Consider the following 24,364-nt stretch of genomic DNA (forward strand, 5'->3'; position numbering starts at 1 on the left):
GCGGAAACTGAGACTGGGTCCGCGGAAGGGAGGGGGCGCGCCACACCTGGGTAGAGTGCGCCCACCAAGCCCCTGGCTGCCTGGACCGCTCTGACGGGGAAGGCACAGAGAGCAGGCGCAGCTTTTCCTTCCGCGCTTTTGTGGAACACCCGAGGGCTGGAACCTAGCGCAGCGCGGAGCGCGCTCCATATAGAACAGCCGGGAGCCTGAACAGCGCAGACGGAGAAAGCAGCGTCAGCCCCTCCCAGCAGCCCCAGCCCATCCCCGCGGCCCAAGCCTGTCCCCACAGCGCCAGCCCCGCCCGGCAGCGCAAGCCCCTCCCTGCCCCGCAGAGCGACGGAACTAGCTACCTGAATAAGAGTCCACCTCCGCCCGCCTGTGTCAGGGCGGAAATGAGGCTCTGAAGAGACCGGCAAACAGAAGCCAAATAAACAAAGGGAACCGCTTCAGAAGGGACTGGTGCAACAGATTAAAATCCCCCTAGGAAACGCTGACTACACCGGAGGGGCCTGTAGATATCGAGAAGCGTAAGCTGGAACGAGGAGCTATCTGAAACTGAGCCGAACCCACACTGACCGCAACAGCTCCAGAGAAACTCCTAGATATAATTTTACTTTTTTCTCTTTTTTTATTTGTTTTTTTTTCTTTTTTCTTTCTTCTCTTTTATTTTCCTTTAAAATCCCCTATTACTCCCCCATTACTCCTTAACTTTCATTTCCACAGACTTTTACGATTTTTTAATTGGTGGGAAAAAAAATTTTTTTTTCTTTTTTTCTTTTTCTTTCTTTTTTTTCTTTCCTTTTTCTCTTCTATTTTCTATTTTTCTTTTTCTCTTATTTCTTTTCAAGTCCTCTAGTACTCCTCTACTACTCCTTAATTTTCATTTTCAATACACTATAACCTTACAAAAAAAAAAAAGAAGAGAAGCCCTATTTTTAAACCGAAGATTATTCTCTCCCAATCTTGACTCTCTGTTTTCTACCTCAGAACACCTCTATTTCCTCCTTTCCCCTTCTCTCCCCAATCCAATTCTGTGAATCCTTGTAGGTGACTGGGCTATGGAGAACACTCTGGGAACAGACAGCTGCGTAGATCTGTCTCTCTCCTCTTGAGTCCCCCTTTTTCTCCTCCTGTTCATCTCTATCTCCCTCCTCCCTCTCCTCTTCTTCATGTAAATCTGTGAACCTCTCTGGGTGTCCCTAACGGGGGAGAATCTTTTAGCCATTAACCTAGAAGTTTTATTATGAGGGCTGTATAGTTGGAGAAGTCCTGAGACTACAGGAAGAATAAAACTGAAATCCAGAGGCAGGAGACTTAAGCCCAAAACCTGAGAACACCAGAAAACTCCTGACTACATGGAACTTTAAGTAATAAGTGACCGTCCAAAAGCCTCCATACCTACACTGAAACCAACCATCACCCAAGAGCCAATAAGTTTTAGAGCAAGACATACCACGCAAATTCTCCAGCAACACAGGAACATAGCCCTGAACATCAGCATACAGGCTGCCCAAGGACACACCTAACACATAGACCCATCTCAAAACTCATTACTGGGCACTCCATTGCTCTCCAGAGAGAAGAAATCAAGTTCCACGCACCAGAACACTGACGCAAGCTCCCCTAACCAGGAAATCTTGACAAGCCAATCGTCTAACCCCACCCACTGGGTTAATCCTCCACAATAAAAAGGAACCACAGACCTCCAGAATACAGAAAGCCCACTCCAGATACAGCAATCTAAACAAGATGAAAAGGCAAAGAAATACCCAACAGGGAAAGGAACATGAAAAATGCCCACCAAGTCAAACAAAAGAGGAGGAGATAGGGAATCTACCTGAAAAAGAATTTAGAATAATGATAATAAAAATGATCCAAAATCTTGAAAACAAAATGGAGTTACATATAAATAGCCTGGAAACAAAGATTGAAAAGATTCAAGAACTGTTTAATAAAGACCTAGAAGAAATAAAAAAGAGTCAATTAAAAATGAATAATGCAATGAATGAGGTCAAAAACACTTTGGAGGGAACCAAGAGTAGAATAACGGAGGCAGAAGATAGGATAAGTGAGGTAGAAGATAAAATGGTGGAAATAAATGAAGCAGAGAGGGAAAAAGAAAAAAGGATCAAAAGAAATGAGGACAACCTCAGGGACCTCTGGGACAATGTGAAACGCCCCAACATTCGAATCATAGGAGTTCCAGAAGAAAAAAACAAAAAGAAAGGCCATGAGAAAATACTCGAGGAGATAATAGCTGAAAACTTCCCTAAAATGGGGAAGGAAATAGCCACCCAAATCCAAGAAACCCAGAGAGTCCCAAACAGGATAAACCCAAGGCGAAACACCCCAAGACACATATTAATCAAACTAACAAAGATCAAACACAAAGAACAAATATTAAAAGCAGCAAGGGAAAACAACAAATAACACACAAAGGGATTCCCATAAGGATAACAGCTGACCTATCAATAGAAACCCTCCAGGGCCAGAAGGGAATGGCAGACGCTAACTTGAATTAATTGAAAAGAGAAGAATAACCTACAACTAGGATTTACTGTATCAGCAAAGGCATCTCATTCAAGATATTGGAAGGAAGGAATTTCAAAAGCTTTACAGATAAGCAAAAGCTGAGAGAATTTAGCACCACCAAACCAGCTCTTCAACAAATGCTAAAGGATCTTCTCTAGACAGGAAATGTAGAAAGGTTGTATAAACGTGAACCCAAAAACAACAAAGTAAATGGCTACGGGACCACACCTATCAATAATTACCTTAAATGTAAATGGGTTGAATGCCCCAACCAAAAGACAAAGATTGGCTGAATGGATACAAAAAAAAGACCCCTATATATGCTGTCTACAAGAGACCCACCTCAAAACAAGAGACACATACAGACTAAAAGTGAATGGCTGGAAAAAAAAATTTCATGCAAACAGAGAACAAAAGAAAGCAGGAGTTGCAATACTCATAACAGATAAAATAGACTTTCAAATAAAGGATGTGAAAAGAGACAAAGAAGGACACTACATAATGATCAAAGGATCAATCCAAGAAGAAGATATAACAATTATAAATATATATGCACCCAACATAGGAGCACCGCAATATGTATGGCAAACACTAACGAGTATGAAAGAGGAAATTAATAGTAACACAATAATAGCGGGAGACTTTAATACCCCACTCACAACTATGGATAGATCAACTAAACAGAAAATTAACAAGGAAACACAAACCTTAAATGACACAATGCACCAGCTAGACCTAATTGATATCTATAGGACATTTCACCCCAAAACAATCAACTTCACCTTTTTCTCAAGTGCACACGGAACATTCTCCAGAATAGATCACATCCTGGGCCATAAATCTGGTCTTGGAAAATTCAAAAAAATTGAAACCATTCCAGTCATCTTTTCTGACCACAGTGCAGTAAGATTAGATCTCAATTACAGGAAAAAAATTGTTAAAACTTCAAATATATGGAGGCTAAATAACACGCTTCTGAATAACCAACAAATCATAGAAGAAATCAAAAAAGAAATCAAAATATGTATAGAAATGAATGAAAATGAAAACACAACAACCCAAAACCTATTGGACACTGTAAAAGCAGTGCTAAGGGGAAGGTTCATAGCATTACAGGCTTACATCAAGAAACAAGAAAAAAACCAAATAAATAACCTAACTCTACACCTAAAGCAATTAGAGAAGGAAGAAATGAAGAACCCCAGGGTTAGCAGAAGGAAAGAAATCTTAAAAATCAGGGCAGAAATAAATGCAAAAGAAACTAAAGAGACCATAGCAAAAATCAACAAAGCTAAAAGCTGTTTTTTTGAAAAAAATAAACAAAATTGACAAACCATTAGCAAGACTCATTAAGAAACAAAGAGAGAAAAACCAAATTAACAAAATTAGAAATGAAAATGGAGAGATCACAACAGACACCACTGAAATACAAAGGATCATAAGAGACTACTACCAGCAGCTCTATGCCAATAAAATGGACAACTTGGATGAAATGGACAAATTCTTAGAAAAGTATAACCTTCCAAAACTGAAGCAGGAAGAAATAGAAGATTCTTAACCAGACCATCACAAGCAAGGAAAATCGAAAACTGTATCAAAAAATCTTCCAGCAAACAAAAGCCCAGGACCAGATGCTTCACAGCTGAATTCTACCAAAAATTTAGAGAAGAGCTAAACACCTATCTTACCTCAAACTCTTTCCAGAAAATTGCAGAAGAAGGTAAGCTTCCAAACTCATTCTATGAGGCCACCATCACCCTAATTCCAAAACCAGACAAAGATGCCACAAAAAAAGAAAACTACAGGCCAATATCACTGATGAACATAGATGCAAAAATCCTTAACAAAATTCTAGCAAACAGAATCCAACAACATATTAAAAAAATCATACACCATGACCAAGTGGGCTTTATCCCAGGAATGCAAGGATTCTTTAATATCCGCAAATCAATGTAATACACCACATTAACAAATTGAAAGATAAAAACCATATGATTATCTCAATAGATGCAGAGAAAGCCTTTGACAAAATTCAACACTCATTTATGATTAAAACTCTCCAAAAAGCAGGAATAGAAGGAACATACCTCAACATAATAAAAGCTATATATGACAAACCCACAGCAAGCATCACCCTCAATGGTGAAAAATTGAAGGCATTTCCCCTGAAATCAGGAACAAGACAAGGGTGCCCACTCTCACCACTACTATTCAACATAGTGTTGGAAGTTCTTGGCCACAGCAATCAGAGCAGAAAAAGAAGTAAAAGGAATCCAGATAGGAAAAGAAGAAGTAAAACTCTCACTGTTTGCAGATGACATGATCCTCTAATAGAAAACCCTAAAGACTCTACCAGAAAATTACTAGAGCTAATCAATGAATATAGTAAAGTTGCAGGATATAAAATTAACACACAGAAATCCCTTGCATTCCTATATACTAACAATGAAAAAACAGAAAGAGAAATTAAGAAACAATACCATTCACCATTGCAACAAAAAGAATAAAATACTTAGGAGTATATCTACCTAAAGAAACAAAGGACCTATACATAGAAAACTATAAAACACTGATGAAAGAAATCAAAGAGGACACAAACAGATGGAGAAACATACCGTGTTCATGGATTGGAAGAATCAATATTGTCAAAATGGCTATTCTACCCAAAGCAATCTATAGATTCAATGCAATCCCTATCAAGCTACCAACGGTATTTTTCGCAGAACTAGACCAAAGAATTTCACAATTTGTATGGAAATACAAAAAACCTCGAATAGCCAAAATAATCTTGAGAAAGAAGAATGGAACTGGAGGAATCAACCTGCCTGACTTCAGACTCTACTACGAAGCCACAGTCATCAAGACAGTATGGTACTGGCACAAAGACAGAAATATAGATCAATGGAACAGAATAGAAAGCCCAGAGATAAATCCACGAACCTATGGACACCTTATCTTTGACAAAGGAGGCAAGGATATACAATGGAAAAAAGACAACCTCTTTAACAAGTGGTGCTGGGAAAACTGGTCAACCACTTGTAAAAGAATGAAACTAGAACACTTTCTAACACCATACACAAAAATAAACTCAAAATGGATTAAAGATCTAAATGTAAGACCAGAAACTATAAAACTCCTAGAGGAGAACATAGGCAAAACACTCTCCGACATAAATCACAGCAAGATCCTCTATGACCCACCTCCCAGAATATTGGAAATAAAAGCAAAAATAAACAAATGGGACCTAATGAAACTTAAAAGCTTTTGCACTACAAAGGAAACTATAAGTAAGGTGAAAAGACAGCCCTCAGATTGGGAGAAAATAATAGCAAATGAAGAAACAGACAAAGGATTAATCTCAAAAATATACAAGCAACTCCTGCAGCTCAATTCCAGAAAAATAAATGACCCAATCAAAAAATGGGCCAAAGAACTAAACAGACATTTCTCCAAAGAAGACATACAGATGGCTAACAAAACACATGAAAAGATGCTCAACATCACTCATTATCAGAGAAATGCAAATCAAAACCACAATGAGGTACCATTACATGCCAGTCAGGATGGCTGCTATCCAAAAGTCTACAAGCAATAAATGCTGGAGAGGGTGTGGAGAAAAGGGAACCCTCTTACACTGTTGGTGGGAATGCAAACTAGTACAGCCGCTATGGAAAACAGTGTGGAGATTTCTTAAAAAACTGGAAATAGAACTGCCATATGACCCAGCAATCCCACTTCTGGGCATACACACTGAGGAAACCAGATCTGAAAGAGACACGTGCACCCCAATGTTCATCGCAGCACTGTTTATAATAGCCAGGACATGGAAGCAACCTAGATGCCCATCAGCAGATGAATGGATAAGGAAGCTGTGGTACATATACACCATGGAATATTACTCAGCCATTAAAAAGAATTCATTTGAACCAGTCCTAATGAGATGGATGAAGCTGGAGCCCATTATACAGAGTGAAGTAAGCCAGAAAGATAAAGAACATTACAGCATACTAACACATATATATGGAATTTAGAAAGGTGATAACGATAACCCTATATGCAAAACAGAAAAAGAGACACAGAAATACAGAACAGACTTTTGAACTCTGTGGGAGAAGGTGAGGGTGGGATATTTCAAAAGAACAGCATGTATACTACCTATGGTGAAACAGATCACCAGCCCAGGTGGGATGCATGAGACAAGTGCTCCGGCCTGGTGCACTGGGAAGACCCAGAGGAATCGGGTGGAGAGGGAGGTGGGAGGGGGGATCGGGATTGGGAATACATGTAAATCCATGGCTGATTCATATCAATGTATGACAAAACCCACTGGAAAAAAAAAAAAAAAGAAACATTCCTGCACACTTTGCACCGGAAGTCCCAGCCACTACAATCAGAACATAAATTTGATAGCTGGAACAGGGCTGTTAGATTGCTCATTTCAAGTTTTGCCTCTGTAATTTAAGAACTCTGTAAACATATTGCTTAACCCATCAGTGCCTCTGTTTACTCATTTGTAAAATGGAAATGAGTTACTATATATAGCTGTTATGAGAATAGGATGAAATAATGTATTAAAAATATTTGCTTAGTGTTGGTATATCATAAATATAGACTAAATCTTAGTTACTATAAAAAAGTAAATAGAGACAAACTCACCATTTGCAAAAATATTATGTTTTAACGACAAAATCAAGACAAGAATAAACCATAGAAGAGTGTAAATAGAGCGTTAAATAAGGCAACTGGGTGCATGAATAACTTTAAAATTAGGATAGATTTCCTATATTGCAATAATCAACAATACCTTGCAAAATGAACAGATGCAGTGATATCTTGGAAGATAAACAGCTGACATCACAGTATGCAAAGGCATAAAAAAAGGTAATTAGAAACATGCAAGAATAATAGTGTGTTACTGAATAAAACAAGAGTTATAAAGAAAGCACTGTGAAGAAGAAAAGGTCTTATGAAACAGTGAGTTTCACATTTGAGTAGGGTTTGAGTAGATGATGAACAGGAATTTATAGAATATAAGTTTGGAATGATCCCTTCCAACCCTACCTTTCTCTGAAATCACCTTAAATAATTATATAATTTGTTTCTAATACAACATGATTCATTTATCTAGAATATAAACCAGAGAATTCAAAAGATTAGCAAGAAAAAGCATAATCTGTAAAATGCATTATATAATCTTAGATGGACTTTTTGGAAAATAAAAATTCCTGAGGGGTAAATATGGGAATCTTCTGAAAACAAATGAGAGCTAATACTTGTCATTAGAGTTTAACTGAAATAATTACTTAATAAAGGCATTCCCATTTGTTGGTTTAACATTCCTGTCTCTGATCGGCATCTTTACCATCCTCTTCCTCAGTTACACTGTTGTCAGACCTTGTGAGAACCACAGTATGTGCAGTAAACTCATTTTAAATGCATGTTTCAACTATAAATGTGTACACAAAAACGGATCAGAATTAAGCTTATAAAACCAAAGCACTGTGAATAAGAACATATGAAGATGTCATGTGCATTGAACTCCTTGCAAATTAGATCAGAGAACTAGCTTAAACATCACCTCTTCAGCAGATGCTTCTCTCAGGGACTGAACTGTGTTCCCCAAAATTCATTGGTGGAAGTCCTAATCCTGTGGCTGTGTTTGGAGATACTTTTAAGGAGGTGAATAAAGTTAAATAAGGTCATAAAAGTAAGGCACTAATCCTATAGGACTGATGTCCTTATAAGAGGAGGAGGCAAATGAAGAGTGCACCTGTAAGGTTACTGTGAGAAGGCAGCCATCTGCAAACCAAGGAGAGAAGCCAGAAACCAACCCTGCTGGCAACTTCATCTCAAGCTCCCAGTTTCCAGAATTGTCAGAAAACAAATTTCTGCTGTTTAAGTCACCCACTCTGTGGTATTCTGTTATGACAGCGGAGCTAACAGATGTTCCTCTGGTTACAGTCACCCAATCAATCAATGTCAACCACCTGTATTCTTTCCTAGAACTTTGTTCTTCACACTTAGGTGTCTCTTTCCCCCACTAGTTAGAAACTTCAAGAATAAGAGCTGCACTTTATTTGCTTTTATAGTTATTGATTTTTGTGCCTACCACAAACTAAGTAAACAGCAACCCACAATAAAAAATCAAGTTTGTGTTAACAAGCACCTTCCTAAAATACACAAATGCCTCTGATAGAAAACTTACTAGTCACTCATGTGTAATGGGGTTTGGTTCAATGTGCTTTCTTCTTAAATTCCACTTGATAAAGGTCTTACTGAGAATGTGAGCCACTGTTTGGAAAAGACAGATGTTATCACTTTAGTGCACAGAGTAGAAGGCTCAGAATTTGGGACTAGATATTGATGTGGGTAGCTGAACTAGTAGGGAATTCCTCTCACCATCCTGTAATGTGTTCTTCGAATCTGAAGAGCTGTTATCTTCAGTGCTAGACAGGCACACCCCAATTTGAAGTACAAGGTGACATCATGTCATTAATATATGTTTTTAATCAAAAAACATAATTTGCTTAATAATACCAAGGACACTGACTTTTTATAATTTACTTTTATTTTTTTAATTTTTAAAGGTTGATATCCACCAATTTTTTGTCTTCTTTCTCCAAATGTTATCCCTGAAAAATTTCATCTGTGGCTAGTGACACTAAGAGTTATATCTTTAACATTATCCTTCCTCCTGAGCTCCACATGGATATTCCAGTCACCTCAGCCTCGATGTATCCAGATTGAATTCATCATCTTTTCTCTTTGAAACTGTTTCTTCTTCCTTACATTTTATGTGTGTCTTAGTCAGCTCAAGCTCCCATAACGAAATATCATAGGGTGATTTAAACAACAGGAGTTTATCTTCTAACCATTTAGGAGCCTGGGAAGTCCAAGATCTAGGTACAGGCCCATTTGTTTCCTGGTGAGAGAGCTTTCTTCCTGGGTCCCAGACAGCTGCATTTTCCTGGTGTCCTCATCCGGCAGAGAGAGAAGCAGAGGAAGACCTCTGGTGTCTCCTCTTAGAAAGACACTGATCCTATTGGATCAGGGCTTCTCCTTTATGACCTCACTTACCCTTAACTACTTCCTTACTCCAAATACACCCATACTGGGTGTTTGAGATTCAGTGAATGCATTTTGGGAGGAAATAATTCAATCCACAGCAATGTAAATGTCAATTCTGCCCACTCAATTTACTTAAACCAAGCACTGTAACTCTGTCCATCACCATGTTAATCCCAATTATTGACCTAGTACTATCAACTTGCTTCTTTTTTACTGAAGTATAGCTAATTTTGATGAGATGGCTGGATGGCATCACCATTGCAATGGACATGAACTTGGGCAAACTTTGGGAGATGGTGAGGGACAGGGAGGCCTGGCATGCTGCAGTCCATGGGGTCGCAAAGAGTCAGACACACTGGGCAACTGAACAAAAACAACAATAGTTAATTTCCAATATTGTGTTAGTTTCAGGTGTGTGGCATAGTGATTCAGTATTTTTGCAGATTATACTCCATTATGTTACTGTAAGACAATGGGTATGATTCCTTGGGCCATGCAGTATACTTGTCGCTTGTCTGTTTTACATACAGTAGTTTGTATCTGTTAATCCCACACTGCTAATTTGTCCCTCCCCACGTCCCTCTTCCCTTTGGTAACCACAAGCTTGTTTTCTGTGTCTGTGAGTCTGCAGAAATAGACTCAAATTTCTTCTATCATCTCTCTTTCATCCTAGTCTTAGGTCAGAATTCATGCCTTTCCTGCGTGCATGCTAAGTTGCTTCAGTCATGTCCGACTGTTTGTGACCCCATGGACTGAAGCCTGCCAGGCTCCTCTGTCCATGGGATTCTCCAAGCAAGAACACTGGAGTGGGTTGCCATTTCCTCCTCCAGGGGATCTTCCCGACCCAGGGTTCGAACCTGGGTCTCCTACATCTCCTGCATTGGCAGGCGGGTTCTTTACCACTAGCGCCACCTGGGAAGCCCTATGTTTGTAATATTGTCTTAACTCTCTACCCATCTTCACACTTGCACAGTTCCTTACCTGTAACTGATCTGTCCTCCATAGTGCTTTTAAGTAGAGTTTCTCAGATGTAAACCTTATCATATTTCTCATTGTTTGTCAGTGATCTGCCCACCAGATACCCCTGCTTTTTGTAGCAGGCCCCTTTACCCTCTATTCCGGCACACTGAATTATTCACAGTGCCCAAGGTGTGCTGTAACGTTACATGCCTCTGTACCTTTGCTCATGCTGTTCCCTCTGCCTAGAATGTCTATTTCTTGATCAGAAACATCAGATTCAGCTGCAGTGATACTTCCTTTAAAAACTTTTCATTATCCCTCAAGGTAGGCATGATTCCCTGTAGTGTTCCTACTATTCTCTCTAGACACTTTTACTGAAAGACACAGATCATACTGAACTATGTAATTACATTTCCTGCTACTACACTCAAACCTATTAGGTCAGAAGATACATATTTCTATATCCTCTGCATCTAGCTTAGTGCATGATAGTGAGTGAATGCATGAGTACAAGAGAGAATGGAACTGAGTGATTTGAATTAATTAAATGCAGAAAAAAAAATCATGCTAGAAGATAGGGACTTTTACCATGACATGTTTTTCCATCACCATAAAATCCTTTTGGACATGAATGGCAATGATAGGAACCAAAGGTATTGAGGCACTCTGTTCCTGGAAAGCAAGGCCTTGATTCACACTCATCAACATCTTCCTGGCAATTTTTGCCTAAATAAAATATACATTGAGAATTCAAAGTGTTTACTTTGAAAAACATTATATGTCAAATCAAAGATTGATTTATTTTACTCTTTATGTCCTGGTAACTCCCACAAAGCTGTCATATACAAAAGGGAAAGAAGTGTACTGTTTTAAAAATTTACTATGTACTTACATATAAGGTTATTAATTAGATTTTATTTAACATTAAGCAAGATCCTTCAAGGATATAAGCTTTACCCTATAACTAAGACTTAAGGCCATTAATATTTCAAGGCAAAAATTACCATATTATAGCAGTAATTTGTACTTTGTTAAAAAAATACTCAATGATCTTTTAAAGAAGTCATTAGAATAGTTGCTTGCTTAGCTTAAAGGACAACTTATTCAGTCCAGTTATAGCATTGGCTATAAAAATCCACTGAAATTTTAGTGTGCTAGGAAAGTCAGTCTTTCTTCAGTACAATTTTTGAGCGAAGTGTTGCTCTTTGAAATGTTTAACAACTTATTTGAATGAATATGTTCATAATCATTAATGATGGTAACCCCTATTATAGTAAAATTCATGAAAAAATCAACATGTGAATTCTTTCAAAAGTAGTGTATGGCATGGCAAAATAACCCCAATAATAAAACTGTTATTTTAGAATGCTGAAAAAAATTAGAAGACACCTAAATGTCCTGCGAAGTTCTAGTAAAATGTTAAAAACAGATAGCTTCAAGGAAGATACCAGCTCAATAACTGTACCTTTACATATATATTTTTTAATATTTATATCCATTTTCATTTTAAAAATATTAGTATGAGTTTCTTTTTTAAGCCTTGGGAAATTAAAGGTAGTCGTATTTATCTGGAATTTCTGGAATCAGACACTTTAGAATATTAATGAGTTAACAGATATTCTAACATTTCAATTTGATTTCAACTCTTACATCATGATATTTTTCTTAAATAAATGAATTATCAATAAAATTCTTAGATAATTTTTATATTTCTCATGGGAAATTTCTTTATTATTCTATACCATATTTTAACAGTAATACATTTAAATATGTTTCTACTTGCCAAATATAGATAGAAATGTTTAGGAACCTGCAAAATACAGTATAGGCATAGAATATTGCCAAACTATGGAAGTGAGCAAAAATTTAAGAGTATATGTAAGCAATGCACAGTTAAAAAGGACTACAGATAGCAAATGTGTTTGTGATGAATTCTACTAGAATTTTAAAGGGTGCATTAAAATCTTTTAAGACCGTACATTTGCTTGAGTAATGTGTAGATTACATGGAAAGCCAAAGATCTTTACTTTCTAATTTGTTCACATCCGAATTTCATTCATGAGGAAACAAAGTTTACCTTTGAGCTCAGGTGGACAATCACAAGAATAACTGTAAACTGCTGGGGTCCAGCCCCAGCAGGATCCAGGGGTACCCTCAGGATGAACGGCGTCGGCAAGAGAAAACACGTGAGACCAGCCTTAATAGGGCCAAGTCTGTGTTTTACTTTTTGACAACAGTTCTTATATCCTCACTCAGAACATTTCCAAGGTACAAGATGCTTACTCATGCTTACACAGGATTAGTATTACATCAGTTTGTTTTTTAGGAAGAGCAGGATGTTTTCTGCTTTCTAATTCTATAATAAATCTTAGCACATTATCTCCTGGCCTTGGGGCCCATTAACATTTTATGCGGGTCAGGTGAATGTAAACCTATTTTCCGTTTCTGTGGTGACCTTAACTGAAAGGTAGCAGTCTCATAGGGCAACAGTACAGAGTAAAAGTATATCCTTGTTAACACAAAAGTTAATCCTTCTGCAGAAGTTGTCAGTTGAGTTTATCTAAGAAGTTTACCCCACACTGACTCTGCACTTTGGTGAGGCAGCCTCTGCCTAGCACTCCTGGCTAATAATTAACAACCGTTTCATTGTTACCACACTAGGGCTAAGCTCTTATTTTTCTAGATCTATAAATATATTAACAATGGTTTCCACAGCACAACCTTAGCACATTAAAAGCAAAAACACAGCAAGCAAACGTCAACCCAGTAACCACCTTTAGAATAATTTTTCTTATGTTTTCTAATAGGACTCCTTTACCCCTCAAAAAGGCTCTATGTCATCAAGGCCTTTATATGATCAGGTTCTTTATGCTGTTTTATGATTAGGGTACTATAAGCAGTCATGCATATTAGCACCAAGGGCATAAACGCATTTGCCAAACAAACTAAAATACCAGCAAAGGAGTTTAAATTAAAACACTCCTTTCACCCTGGATAATCTCATAAAATACCACCACCCGGCAAACTTATTGATTAAAGTTCTAAATTGATTCTTGTTTGGGAAGAGATCGGGGAAGGCCTTCTGCCTGTGTCACAGAAATTAGGGAGTAGTCTATTGAAGCAAGCATCAGAAAGACAGATATCATCTTTAAGGTGAGCGCCAGGGGCAGCTTTTCGGAATCCCTGAAAACCTGATCTGCCTTGCCTGTCAGGTTTTCTCCTCGTGACCTTGTCATGGGAGGGATCTCGTGAGCTGGCCTTTTCGAAATCCCCGAAAACCTGATCCACCTTGCTTGTCAGGTTTTCTCCCTCATGACCTTGTCATGGGTAGGATCTCATGTGTTGGCTCCTGGCACTAAACCTCTGACGCATTTGCCAAGACCACAGGGGCTCACCTGGCCTTCAGTGACATTCTTTTCACAAAGATCTCCATGAAAACCAGGCAGGCAGACACATAGGTATGCTCCACTTCCTGGCAGAAATTTCCTGTCACACACACATATGGTCCCCCCATTCAAGCAATCACAATATGTCACAGTCACCTGCAAAATAAACAAAAAATAAAGACTTTATTTTGCTGTAAAATATCTTCAGTTTATGTCGCAGAAACCATGATAGGCATGTATCTGTATGTGCTAATGGGACCAGATCACACATTTTGCAAAATAATATGTATACATTTAATGTAAAATAGTATTCTAAAAGATAATTGAATAAGACAACTATGCCCAAGCTCAAGAACATAGCCAAAATATAAATGCTAGGGATACATTTTTAAAATGTCACAAGATGATCAATTTCTATAAGGTAAGCAGAACAACTGAAAAAAAAATCTTAAAGTGGAAAGCAGTCACCTGACTTATGACAAGATCTAGAGAGGAAATAGTCACTTGAATTATTTAGTTAACATGACATAGTACATAACTGTCGTCCATACCATTACTTCTGTGTGAGTGTATCCCAAGTTTCATGTGACTATAGGGCACAAAAATAAGTAAAAGAAAATACAATTTGCAACTAGCTATTTCAAATCTCATATTTATAACCTTTTTCATTGAAATATAGTTGATTTACAATATTATGTTAGTTTTGGGTATACAGCTGAGTGATTATAATCCTGATTTCTAATTCAACATCCAATATTCCTTCACTTGAAAGAAAAGGACATAGTTAGCAATCTTAGGCTTACCATAGATCTTTTGCAAAGGTGGACAAGAATGCACTTTTATTCTTACAGTTAAGTGCAGAAGAAAATGCTCTGCTGCTGCTGCTAAGTCGCTGCAGTCGTGTCCGACTCTGTGCGACCCCATAGACGGCAGCCCACGAGGCTCCCCCGTCCCTGGGATTCTCCAGGCAGGAACACTGGAGGGGGTTGCCATTTCCTTCTCCAATGCATGAAAGTGAAAAGTGAAAATGAAGTTGTTCAGTCGTGTCTGACTCTTAGCGACCCTATGGACTGCAGCCTACCAGGCTCCTCCGTCCACGGGATTTTCCAGGCAAGAATACTGGAGTGGGTCGCCAGTGCCTTCTCCGAAAATGCTCTAGGAATTCATAATTTAGAGCCATATAATTGAGACTTTCTCTAAGGTTTTAAATTTGCCAAAAAATATTTAACATTTTGGCAGTTAAATTTTCCATAAAATGTTGAACAATTTCTATTATAAATTTAAAGTAGCTATTAAAACTCTTTATTAATTTATGCAATTATAAATACTACCTCAATCATGACTCTAGTTTCAGCACTACAGTCATCATTAACATGCAGGGTAAATTGCTGGGGGATTTGTAAATTTGTTTTCCACATAAGAAGTCCTGCAGAGGAGATATTTGCTCCTCTGGGGCCAGAGTCCAAGATAAAATGAATGTCAGAGCCTTCTGGGTCAAAAGCTGTGAACTGGTACACAAAGTTCTCCCCATGAAACATCTGTAATTTATCTTGCAGAATTTGAATCAATGGGAGTTGATTTTCTATAACAGAGAAAACATTTAAATTTTGAACCTGCATAGAAAAGGAAAAGTGTGATGCAGAGAGCTCCCAGTGATCCATTTTGATGAGATCTGAACTCTTAAAATTTCTGTTACCTACTTTCACTAATTCTGTAAAAGATTTCAAATAAATTTGATTCCATTCTTAGAAAATGTAAAACTGACAGGTACAAGAATTCAAGCTTTTCCAGAAGAGTGACTGTGATAGTGGTTTCAGTCTGTCTGCCTTCTCATGACCTCTCTCAGCACCTACTGTCTTACTTGGGCTTCTCTTACCTTGGACATGCTGGCAGACAGACTGAAATGACAATCACAGACAACTAGCCAATCTGATCACACGGACCACAGACTTACTAATTCAGTGAAACTAACTCATGCCGTGTGGGGCCACCCAAGACGGATGGGTCATGGTGGAGAGGTCTGACAGAATGTGGTCCACTGGAGAAGGGAATGGCAAACCACTTCAGTATTCTTGCCTTGAGAACCCCATGAACAGTATGAAAAGGCAAAAAGATAGGATACTGAAAGAGGAACGCCCCAGGTCAGTAGGTGCCCAATATGCTACTGGAGATCAGTGGAGAAATAACTCCAGAAAGAATGAAGGGATGGAGCCAAAGCAAAAACAACACCCAGCTGTGGATGTGAGGTGATAGAGGCAAGGTGCAATGCTGTAAAGAGCAATATTGCATAGCAACCTGGAATGTTAGGTCCATGAATCCAGGAAAATTGGAAGTGGTCAAACAGGAGATGGCAAGAGTGAATGTCGACATTCTAGGAATCAGCCAACTAAGATGGACTGGAATGGGTGAATTTGACTCAGATGACCATTATATCTACTACTGTGGGTGGGAATCCCTTAGAAGAAATGGAGTAGCCATCATGGTCAACAAAAGAGTCCGAAATGCAGTACTTGGATGCAATCTCAAAAATGACAGAATGATCTCTGTTTGTTTCCAAGGCAAACCATTCAGTATCACGGTAACCGAAGTCTATGCCCCGACCAGTAATGCCGAAAAAGCTGAAGTTGAATGGTTCTATGAAGACCTACAAGGGCTTCTAGAACTAACACCCAAAAGAAATGTCCTTTTCATTACAGGGGACTGGAATGCAAAAGTAGGAAGTCAAGAAACACCTGGATGGAGTAACAGGCAAATTTGGCCTTGGAGTACAGAATGAAGCAGGGAAAAGGCTAATAGAGTTCTGCCAAGAGAATGCACCAGTCATAGCAAACACCGTCTTCCAACAACGCAAGAGAAGACTCTACACATGGACATCACCAGATGGTCAACACTGAAATCAGACTGATTATATTCCTTCCAGCCAAAGATGGAGAAGCTCTATACAGTCCACAAAAACAAGACCGGGAGCTGACTGTGACTCAGATCATGAACTCCTTATTGCCAAATTCAGACTGAAATTGAAGAAAATGGAGAAAACCACTACACCATTCAGGTATGACCTAAATCAAATCCCTTATGAGTATACAGTGGAGGTGAGAAATAGATTTAAGGGACTAGATCTGATAGACAAGAGTGCCTGATGAACTATGGATGGAGGTTCGTGACGTTGTACAGGAGACAGGGATCAAGACCATCCCCAAGAAAAAGAAATGCAAAAAAACACAATGGCTGTCTGAGGAGGCCTTACAAATAGCTGTGAAAAGAAGAAAAGTGAAAAGAAAAGGAGAAAAGGAAAGATAAAACCATTTGAACACAGAGTTCCAAAGAATAGAAAGGAGAGATAAGAAAGCCTTCCTCAGCGATCAGTGCAAAGAAATAGAGGAAAACAATAGAATGGGAAAGACTAGAGATCTCTTCAAGATAATTAGAGATAACAAGGGAACATTTCATGCAAGATGGGCCCAAAAAAAGGACAGAAACAGTAAGGACCTAATAGAAGCAGAAGATATTAAGAAGAGATGGCAAGAATACACAGAGGAACTGTACAATAAAGATCTTCACAACCCAGATAATCACCATGGTGTGATCACTCACCTACAGCCAGACATCCTGGAATGTGAAGTCAAGTGGGTCTTAGTAAGCATCACTACGAACAAAGCTAGTGGAAGTGATGGAATTCCAGTTGAGCTATTTCAAATCCTAAAAGATGATGCTGTGAAAGTGCTGCACTCAATATGCCAGCAAATTTGGAAAACTCAGCAGTGGCCACAGGACTGGAAAAGGTCAGTTTTCATTCCAGTCCCAAAGAAAGGCAATCCCAAAGAATGATCAAACTACCACACAATTGCACTCACCTCACACACTAGTAAATAATGCTCAAAATTCTCCAAGCCAGGCTTTAGCAATACGTGAACCGTGAACTTCCAGATGTTCAAGCTGGTTTTAGAAAAGGTAGAGGAACCAGAAATCAAATTGCCAACATCTACTGGATCATCAAAAAAGCAAGAGAGTTCCAGAGAAGCATCTATTTCTGCTTTATTGACTATGCCAAAGCCTTTGACTGTGTGGATCACACAAACTGTAGAAAATTCTGAAAGAGATGGAAATACCAGACCATCTGACGTGCCTCTTGAGAAACCTGTATGCAGGTCAGGAGGCAACAGTTAGAACTGGACATGGAAAATGGATGGGGAACAGTGGAAACAGTGCGAGACTTTATTTTGGGGGGGTTCCAAAATCACTGCATATGGTGACTGCAGCCATGAAATTAAGGTGCTTGCTCCTTTGAAGAAAAGTTATGACCAACCTAGACAGCATATTAAAAAGCAGAGACATTATTTTACCAACAAAGGTCTATCTAGTCAAAGCTACGTTTTTTCCAGTAATCATGTGTGGATGTGAGAGTTGGACTATAAAGAAAGCTGAGCACCGAAGAATTGATGCTTTTGAACTGTGGCGTTGGAGAAGACTCTTGAGAGTCCCTTGGACTGCAAGGAGATCCAACCAGTCCATCCTAAAGGAGATCAGTCCTGGGTGTTCATTGGAAGGACTGATGCTGAAGCTGAAACTCCATTACCGGTACTTTGGCCACATGATGCGAAGCGCTGACTCATTGGAAAAGACCCTGATGCTGAGAAAGATTGAGGGCAGGAGGAGAAGGGAATGTCAGAGAATGAGATGGTTGGATGGCATCACTGACTCAATGGACATGAGTTTGGGTGGACTCTGGGAGTTGGTGATGGACAGGGAGGCCTGGTTGCTGCAATTCATGGGGTAGCAAAGAGTTGGACACGACTGAGCGACTGAACTGAACTGAACTGATGAGAGTGTAAAAGCACTTTGATGATAGCACAGATTACATAAATACATTTGCACTGCCCGGATAAGACGCTCTCCTCTGTGGCCTGATTCCCTTCCCCATGTTGACTGGCTCACTTCCTGCTCTTTCAGTACTTCTTCTCTGTCTGTTCTTTTCAGCTTTACTTTGTCCCTCACATCTCCTTTTCTTTTTCTCCCTCACCACCGGTAATGGGACTGCTTGTTTGACTCCCCTGAGATTTCCTCTCTCTACCCCCTCCCCAATTATAATAATTGGGAGGCATTTAGTCATACTAATTCTCAGCTCCTCAGAGGTCCTTCTAGTGTCCAGGCTCCCACACTGGAATGAAAGCTGCTAAGGGACCATGGCTATGTTGTGGACAGTGTTCCCTTTATGGTCATGAAGTGATTTAAAACATCTCTTTATAGTGTCAGAGTAAGAAAGCTTCCTTCCTTGTCAACTGACTTAACAGAACACTCCTTTTCATTTTACTGGACACACTATGCTTGCATTGAAAATGCACTGATGAAAGCAACTTTAGTTTTGACTGCCATTCTGCCCCCGTATTTCCTTATAATATTCACTGATTTTAATTTCCCCACCTTTCAATATGGGGGTCTTGGAACAGATAATTCAAGGCCCCTTATATCTTTGAACATTGTGAGTTTATGATGAATCAGTCATACCAAAGCCATTAAAAAGAGACATCAATTCAGAAGTTACATTGTGTTTCTCTTGTTTCTTGCACTAAATTCTTCCCCACATTTCCATTGTCTTCCCATAATATACCGAGTCTTGCACCTGAGCAATGACTCATCTGACATATGGTCTAACACAGCAATGAAATTTGCACATTCAGTAACGTACATGGTGACATTACAAAGCATTAGGTAAACATATGGCTTTATGACTCCTTAGATAAAATTACATGGGACCAGGGAGTAATTATATCTTGTTGTATCTTGTGTTGCCTGGCCTTATGAAAAAGGAGAATGTGAGGAACATTCTGTCTCACCTATGTGGAATCATACATGGCTATTTAAAGAAGTAAAGAAATTATATGGTACATGACTATAATTTGGGTAGTTTTTTAGGTGGAACAAGCATCCAGAAATCATCCGTACCCAATATTATGCTCAGAATGTCACAGAGTAACAGGGCTGGGTTTGTGTTCTTTATCACATATTAAAATAAAAATCCCATATCTATTGTACTACAATCATAGAGATTATATATAATGAAAACATTTCATCTTATATTTTCTTGGAGCAAAATAAATTATGCAATTAAGTAAAAATCCTAAATTACACAGTGTTCATCTTAAAAAAACATTTATGTAACTCATGATTTTAAATTGTTTTTAAATATTTGGATTAAAAAGAATAACTTACTTTCTAAAAATGACCATGTAAATTTTGAAATTTTCGGTCTACAAATTGAACAAGGGCTGGTAGGATTTTTATCCCCTTCAATGTAGCAGAGTCCATTGATAATGCAAACATTTTCCTAATGGAGGTTTTTTAAAAAGGAAAACACCAATCAAGATACAACTAGTTAGTGTTTAGGAAAAAAAAATACACAATACATAAAAAGATAGCAGCATATATGTTGATGATTCCAACAAATGCATTTTATAAGTCTGTATCAGCAGACATTTTTTTTCACTTTAGAAAACTTTTTTTTGGTATATTCTGATCAAAATACGTGTTAGAAAACAATTTCCTCTTTGTGTTAATGGAACTGATCAATATGAAAGGAATAAGAAAATACACATAATTGTACCTCTGTGCACAATTATAATTTATAAATAACATGGAATCAAAAGCACCACTTTTCTTTCTGTCTTTTTACTGCTAAACTCACGCAGGAAGTGTTTTATTTACAAAGAAATTAAAACAGACTCTTTCCCCCTGCATATCTAAGAATCAGATTGGTTTACAGCTATCCTCCCTTCCTCCAGGAGCCCACTAGTCCTTTGAACATGGCAAAACTAGACCAGATCCGTGGCATAGTCATCCATACTTGATAATTGATACTATTACATAAAATAATGGAGAGATCTGCTGACATACAAAGAAATAATCGTAAATGTACAAATCATTTTTAACTTGGGAAGAAGATCAAATTTTGTCCAGGATATATAAACTTTGCTCATTCTACCAAATCTCTTTGACATCATTTGGAACACTGCACAAAAATGAGAACAAAATAGCCCCAAGAGGTTAAAACAATTGTGAATAACAATATTTGGAAAGTAATTATTTCAGGACATGTGGAAATGTAATATTTGGAGGGAAAGAAAATCAAACAGCTTCTCAAAAACAGAAATTTCTTATTGATGTGATCTGATTGTTAATCTCAAGGAAAAAAAAATTAAAAGTCTGAGGAAAGGGAGGCAGAGGATGAGATGGTTAGATAGCATCATCAACTCAATGGACATGAATTTGAGCAAACTCTGGGAGATAGTGAAGGACAGGGAAGCCTGGCATGCTGCAGTCCATGGGGACACAAAGAGTCGGACATGACTTAGTGACCGAACAACAGGTACATAAAAACCATTTTATATGCTGCTTAGTTCTGAAGAGCCAAGTGATATTACACGCATGGTATCACTTAAATCAGCAACTTACATAGAAAAGAAACCTGTTGCTAAGCCTGGTGGACTGGATATAAGTTAAGAAGGATATGGGTGAGAAGATTCAGCCCAGGCGGTGCTGTTCTCTTATCCCTCAAGTGATAGATATTTGCGTGGTTCAATGAACTTGGTGGCCACAAGAAACTCCCTTTGAAAGTGTTAGCCTCACATTTTACAAACTCTATCTAAATGCATGTCACTTGCCACAAAGAAGATTAAGTAACCATAAGGCAGTATTTTATTGGAAAATCACTATTACTACTTTAAAAATGTATGTAGGAAAGAAAATTCAACCTAAACCTCTAGTTTTGATGTTTCAGGAGTAAAACAACCTGTCACTTCAAATTTTTTGAGGCAGAAAGGAACAATTTTGATTTAATCTTGCATAAACTTGAGGAAGGCTTTTCTCTATTAGTATTTGTGATATGAAAGTGAACACCTACATTGATATTCCAGCGGCACAGGAAATGAAAAACCTATGATGCAAATGTGAAAATAATGGAAAAGTTACATAGCTCTATAGTACACAAGTCTTTTTCATAGAGACCAGAGACTTGACAAGCTCCATCATATATGATCATTATTTTGGGATTACTGAACCTATAACCATCATTAGATACCTGCAAGATATATGTCGTTCTATAATCAAATAATTTGTTTTAAGTGTATTTTTATAAATTCATTATGAAATTTTAATATATACATATTTTATTTATAAATACGAGGATATCTTTTCTTTTTTACCTTTATTTGCCTCTTCATGATTGGTTTCTCACCCATCACCTCTATGGTACTAGACTGCTGAACATCAGCAGGCAACTGACAATCAACAGTCCTGCTGTTTCGATAAACAGTGTATGTGTAGAGGGCTTCTTCAAGGAACCATTTACTGCTATTATACTGAAAGCATAATGAAAAATCAATTAACCTCTGTTAGATTGTGGAAATGCTTTGCCACTGAGTTACATATAACCAAAATATAAATTTTACAATATGTGCCTTGTATAATGGAATACATAATGAAGAAATAAAAGTGACATTGACAGTTTTATTCAGAATATGTATGCATCCTAATTTGATATAAGTTGCTTTTAATAAGTCACACACTTCTTGTGGGTTCAAATCAAATAACTTACCAATATTAGCCATAAATAATGGATCCCAAGTAATGACTTTTGAAGCAAGAAGAAACATATTTGACTATGTAGTTCACACATAGCAGACTAGTTTTCTACTCAGAAAATCCTTCACTTCTCTTGATCCCACCTTCTACTTGAAACTGCCCTTTCTGCCTCTATATACATGGTTTTCAAAGGGCTTCTCATTTTCTTACATGACCCACCCACCTTAACTACATCTAACTGGGCCATAGGTGGACCAAAGCTATGCCAATGCTTCAGTTATTTCAGATGTTTTATCTTCATACCGTAGAGGATGTTGAGCCAGCCTGAAGGCTTGAGTTACAAGATAAAAAGCTATGGAGCTGTTGATGGCCATGTTTATCACTACATGGAGAAAAGTAATAACTAGCAAAAGGGAAAAATGAAGCTCATAAACAGAGAAAAGCAGGATCATGACAGATACACACACACATACAAATGCAGACAAACTGAGTCTTCATGGTGTTTAAGTCCCAAGTTAAATTTTTTTTTTTTCTTGAGAATTTAGCAGTCAGGTTCCTATTGTGATTTTGTGAAAAATGCATTTTCCTCATAATAAATATGATTTTTGCTCAAGCTAGTTCAATTGAATTTATGTAACTTAAAACTAAATAAATTCTACGAATCAGCAAACTAAGATGGACTGGAATGGGTGAATTTAACTCAGATGACCATTATATCTACTACTGTGGGCAGGAATCCGTTAGAAGAAATGGAGTAGCCATCATGGTCAACAAAAGAGTCTGAAATGCAGTACTTGGATGCAATCTCAAAAATGACAGAATGATCTCTGTTTGTTTCCAAGGCAAACCATTCAATATCATGGTAATCCCAAGTCTATGCCCCAACCAGTAACGCTGAAGAAGCTAAAGTTGAAGCTAAAGTAGGTTCTATGAAGACCTACAAGACCTTCTAGAACTAACACCCAAAAGAGATGTCCTTTTCATTAGAGGGGACTGGAATGCAAAAGTAGGAAGTCAAGAAACACCTGGAGTAACAGGCAAATTTGGCCTTGGAGTACAGAATGAAGCAGGGAAAGGGCTAATAGAGTTCTGCCAAGAGAATGCACTGGTCATAGCAAACACCCTCTTCCAACAACACAAGAGAAGACTACACATGGACATCACCAGATGGTCAACACCGAAATCAGATTGATTATATTCTTTGCAGCCAAAGATAGAGAAGTTCTATACAATCAGCAAAAACAAGACTGGGAGCTGCCTGTGGCTCAGATCATGAACTCCTTATTGCCAAATTCAGACTGAAATTGAAGAAAGTGGAGAAAACCACTACACCATTCAGATATGACCTAAATCAAATCCCTTATGACTATACAGTAGAAGTGAGAAATAGATTTAAGGGACTAGATCTGATAGAGTGCCTGATGAACTATGGATGGAGATTCGTGACATTGTACAGGAGACAGGAATCAAGACCATCCCCAAGAAAAAGAAATGCAAAAAAAGCAAAATGGCTGTCTGAGGAGGCCTTACACATAGCTGTGAAAAGAAGAGAAGATGAGCTCAATAAAGGACAGAAATGGTAGGGACCTAACAGAAGCAGAAGATAATGAGAAGAGGTGGCAAGAATACACAGAAGAACTGTACAAAAAAGATCTTCACGACCCAGATAATCATGGTAGTGTGATCACTCACCTAGAGCCAGACATCCTGAAATGTAAAGTCAAGTGGGCCTTAGAAAGCATAACTACGAATAAAGCTACTGGATGTGATGGAATTCCAGTTGAGTTATTTCAAATCCTGGAAGATGATGCTATGAAAGTGCTGCACTCAGTATGCCGGCA

General features: G+C 38.2%; 1 protein-coding gene across 1 annotated transcript in view; it reads right to left on the minus strand.

Annotated features, from left to right (window-relative positions):
- VWDE (von Willebrand factor D and EGF domains) overlaps positions 1 to 24,364 on the minus strand; it is an 83,194-nt gene that overhangs the window by 21,769 nt on the left and 37,061 nt on the right. The window contains 8 exon segments of the mRNA XM_043464242.1: positions 7,836 to 7,880; positions 7,882 to 7,978; positions 12,638 to 12,679; positions 13,922 to 14,102; positions 15,278 to 15,528; positions 20,157 to 20,273; positions 21,918 to 22,020; positions 22,145 to 22,300. Of these exon segments, the coding sequence (XP_043320177.1) occupies positions 7,836 to 7,880; positions 7,882 to 7,978; positions 12,638 to 12,679; positions 13,922 to 14,102; positions 15,278 to 15,528; positions 20,157 to 20,273; positions 21,918 to 22,020; positions 22,145 to 22,300 (992 nt within the window).

The sequence above is a fragment of the Cervus canadensis genome, chromosome 3 (assembly GCF_019320065.1).
Source record: "Cervus canadensis isolate Bull #8, Minnesota chromosome 3, ASM1932006v1, whole genome shotgun sequence".
NCBI lineage: Eukaryota > Metazoa > Chordata > Mammalia > Artiodactyla > Cervidae > Cervus > Cervus canadensis.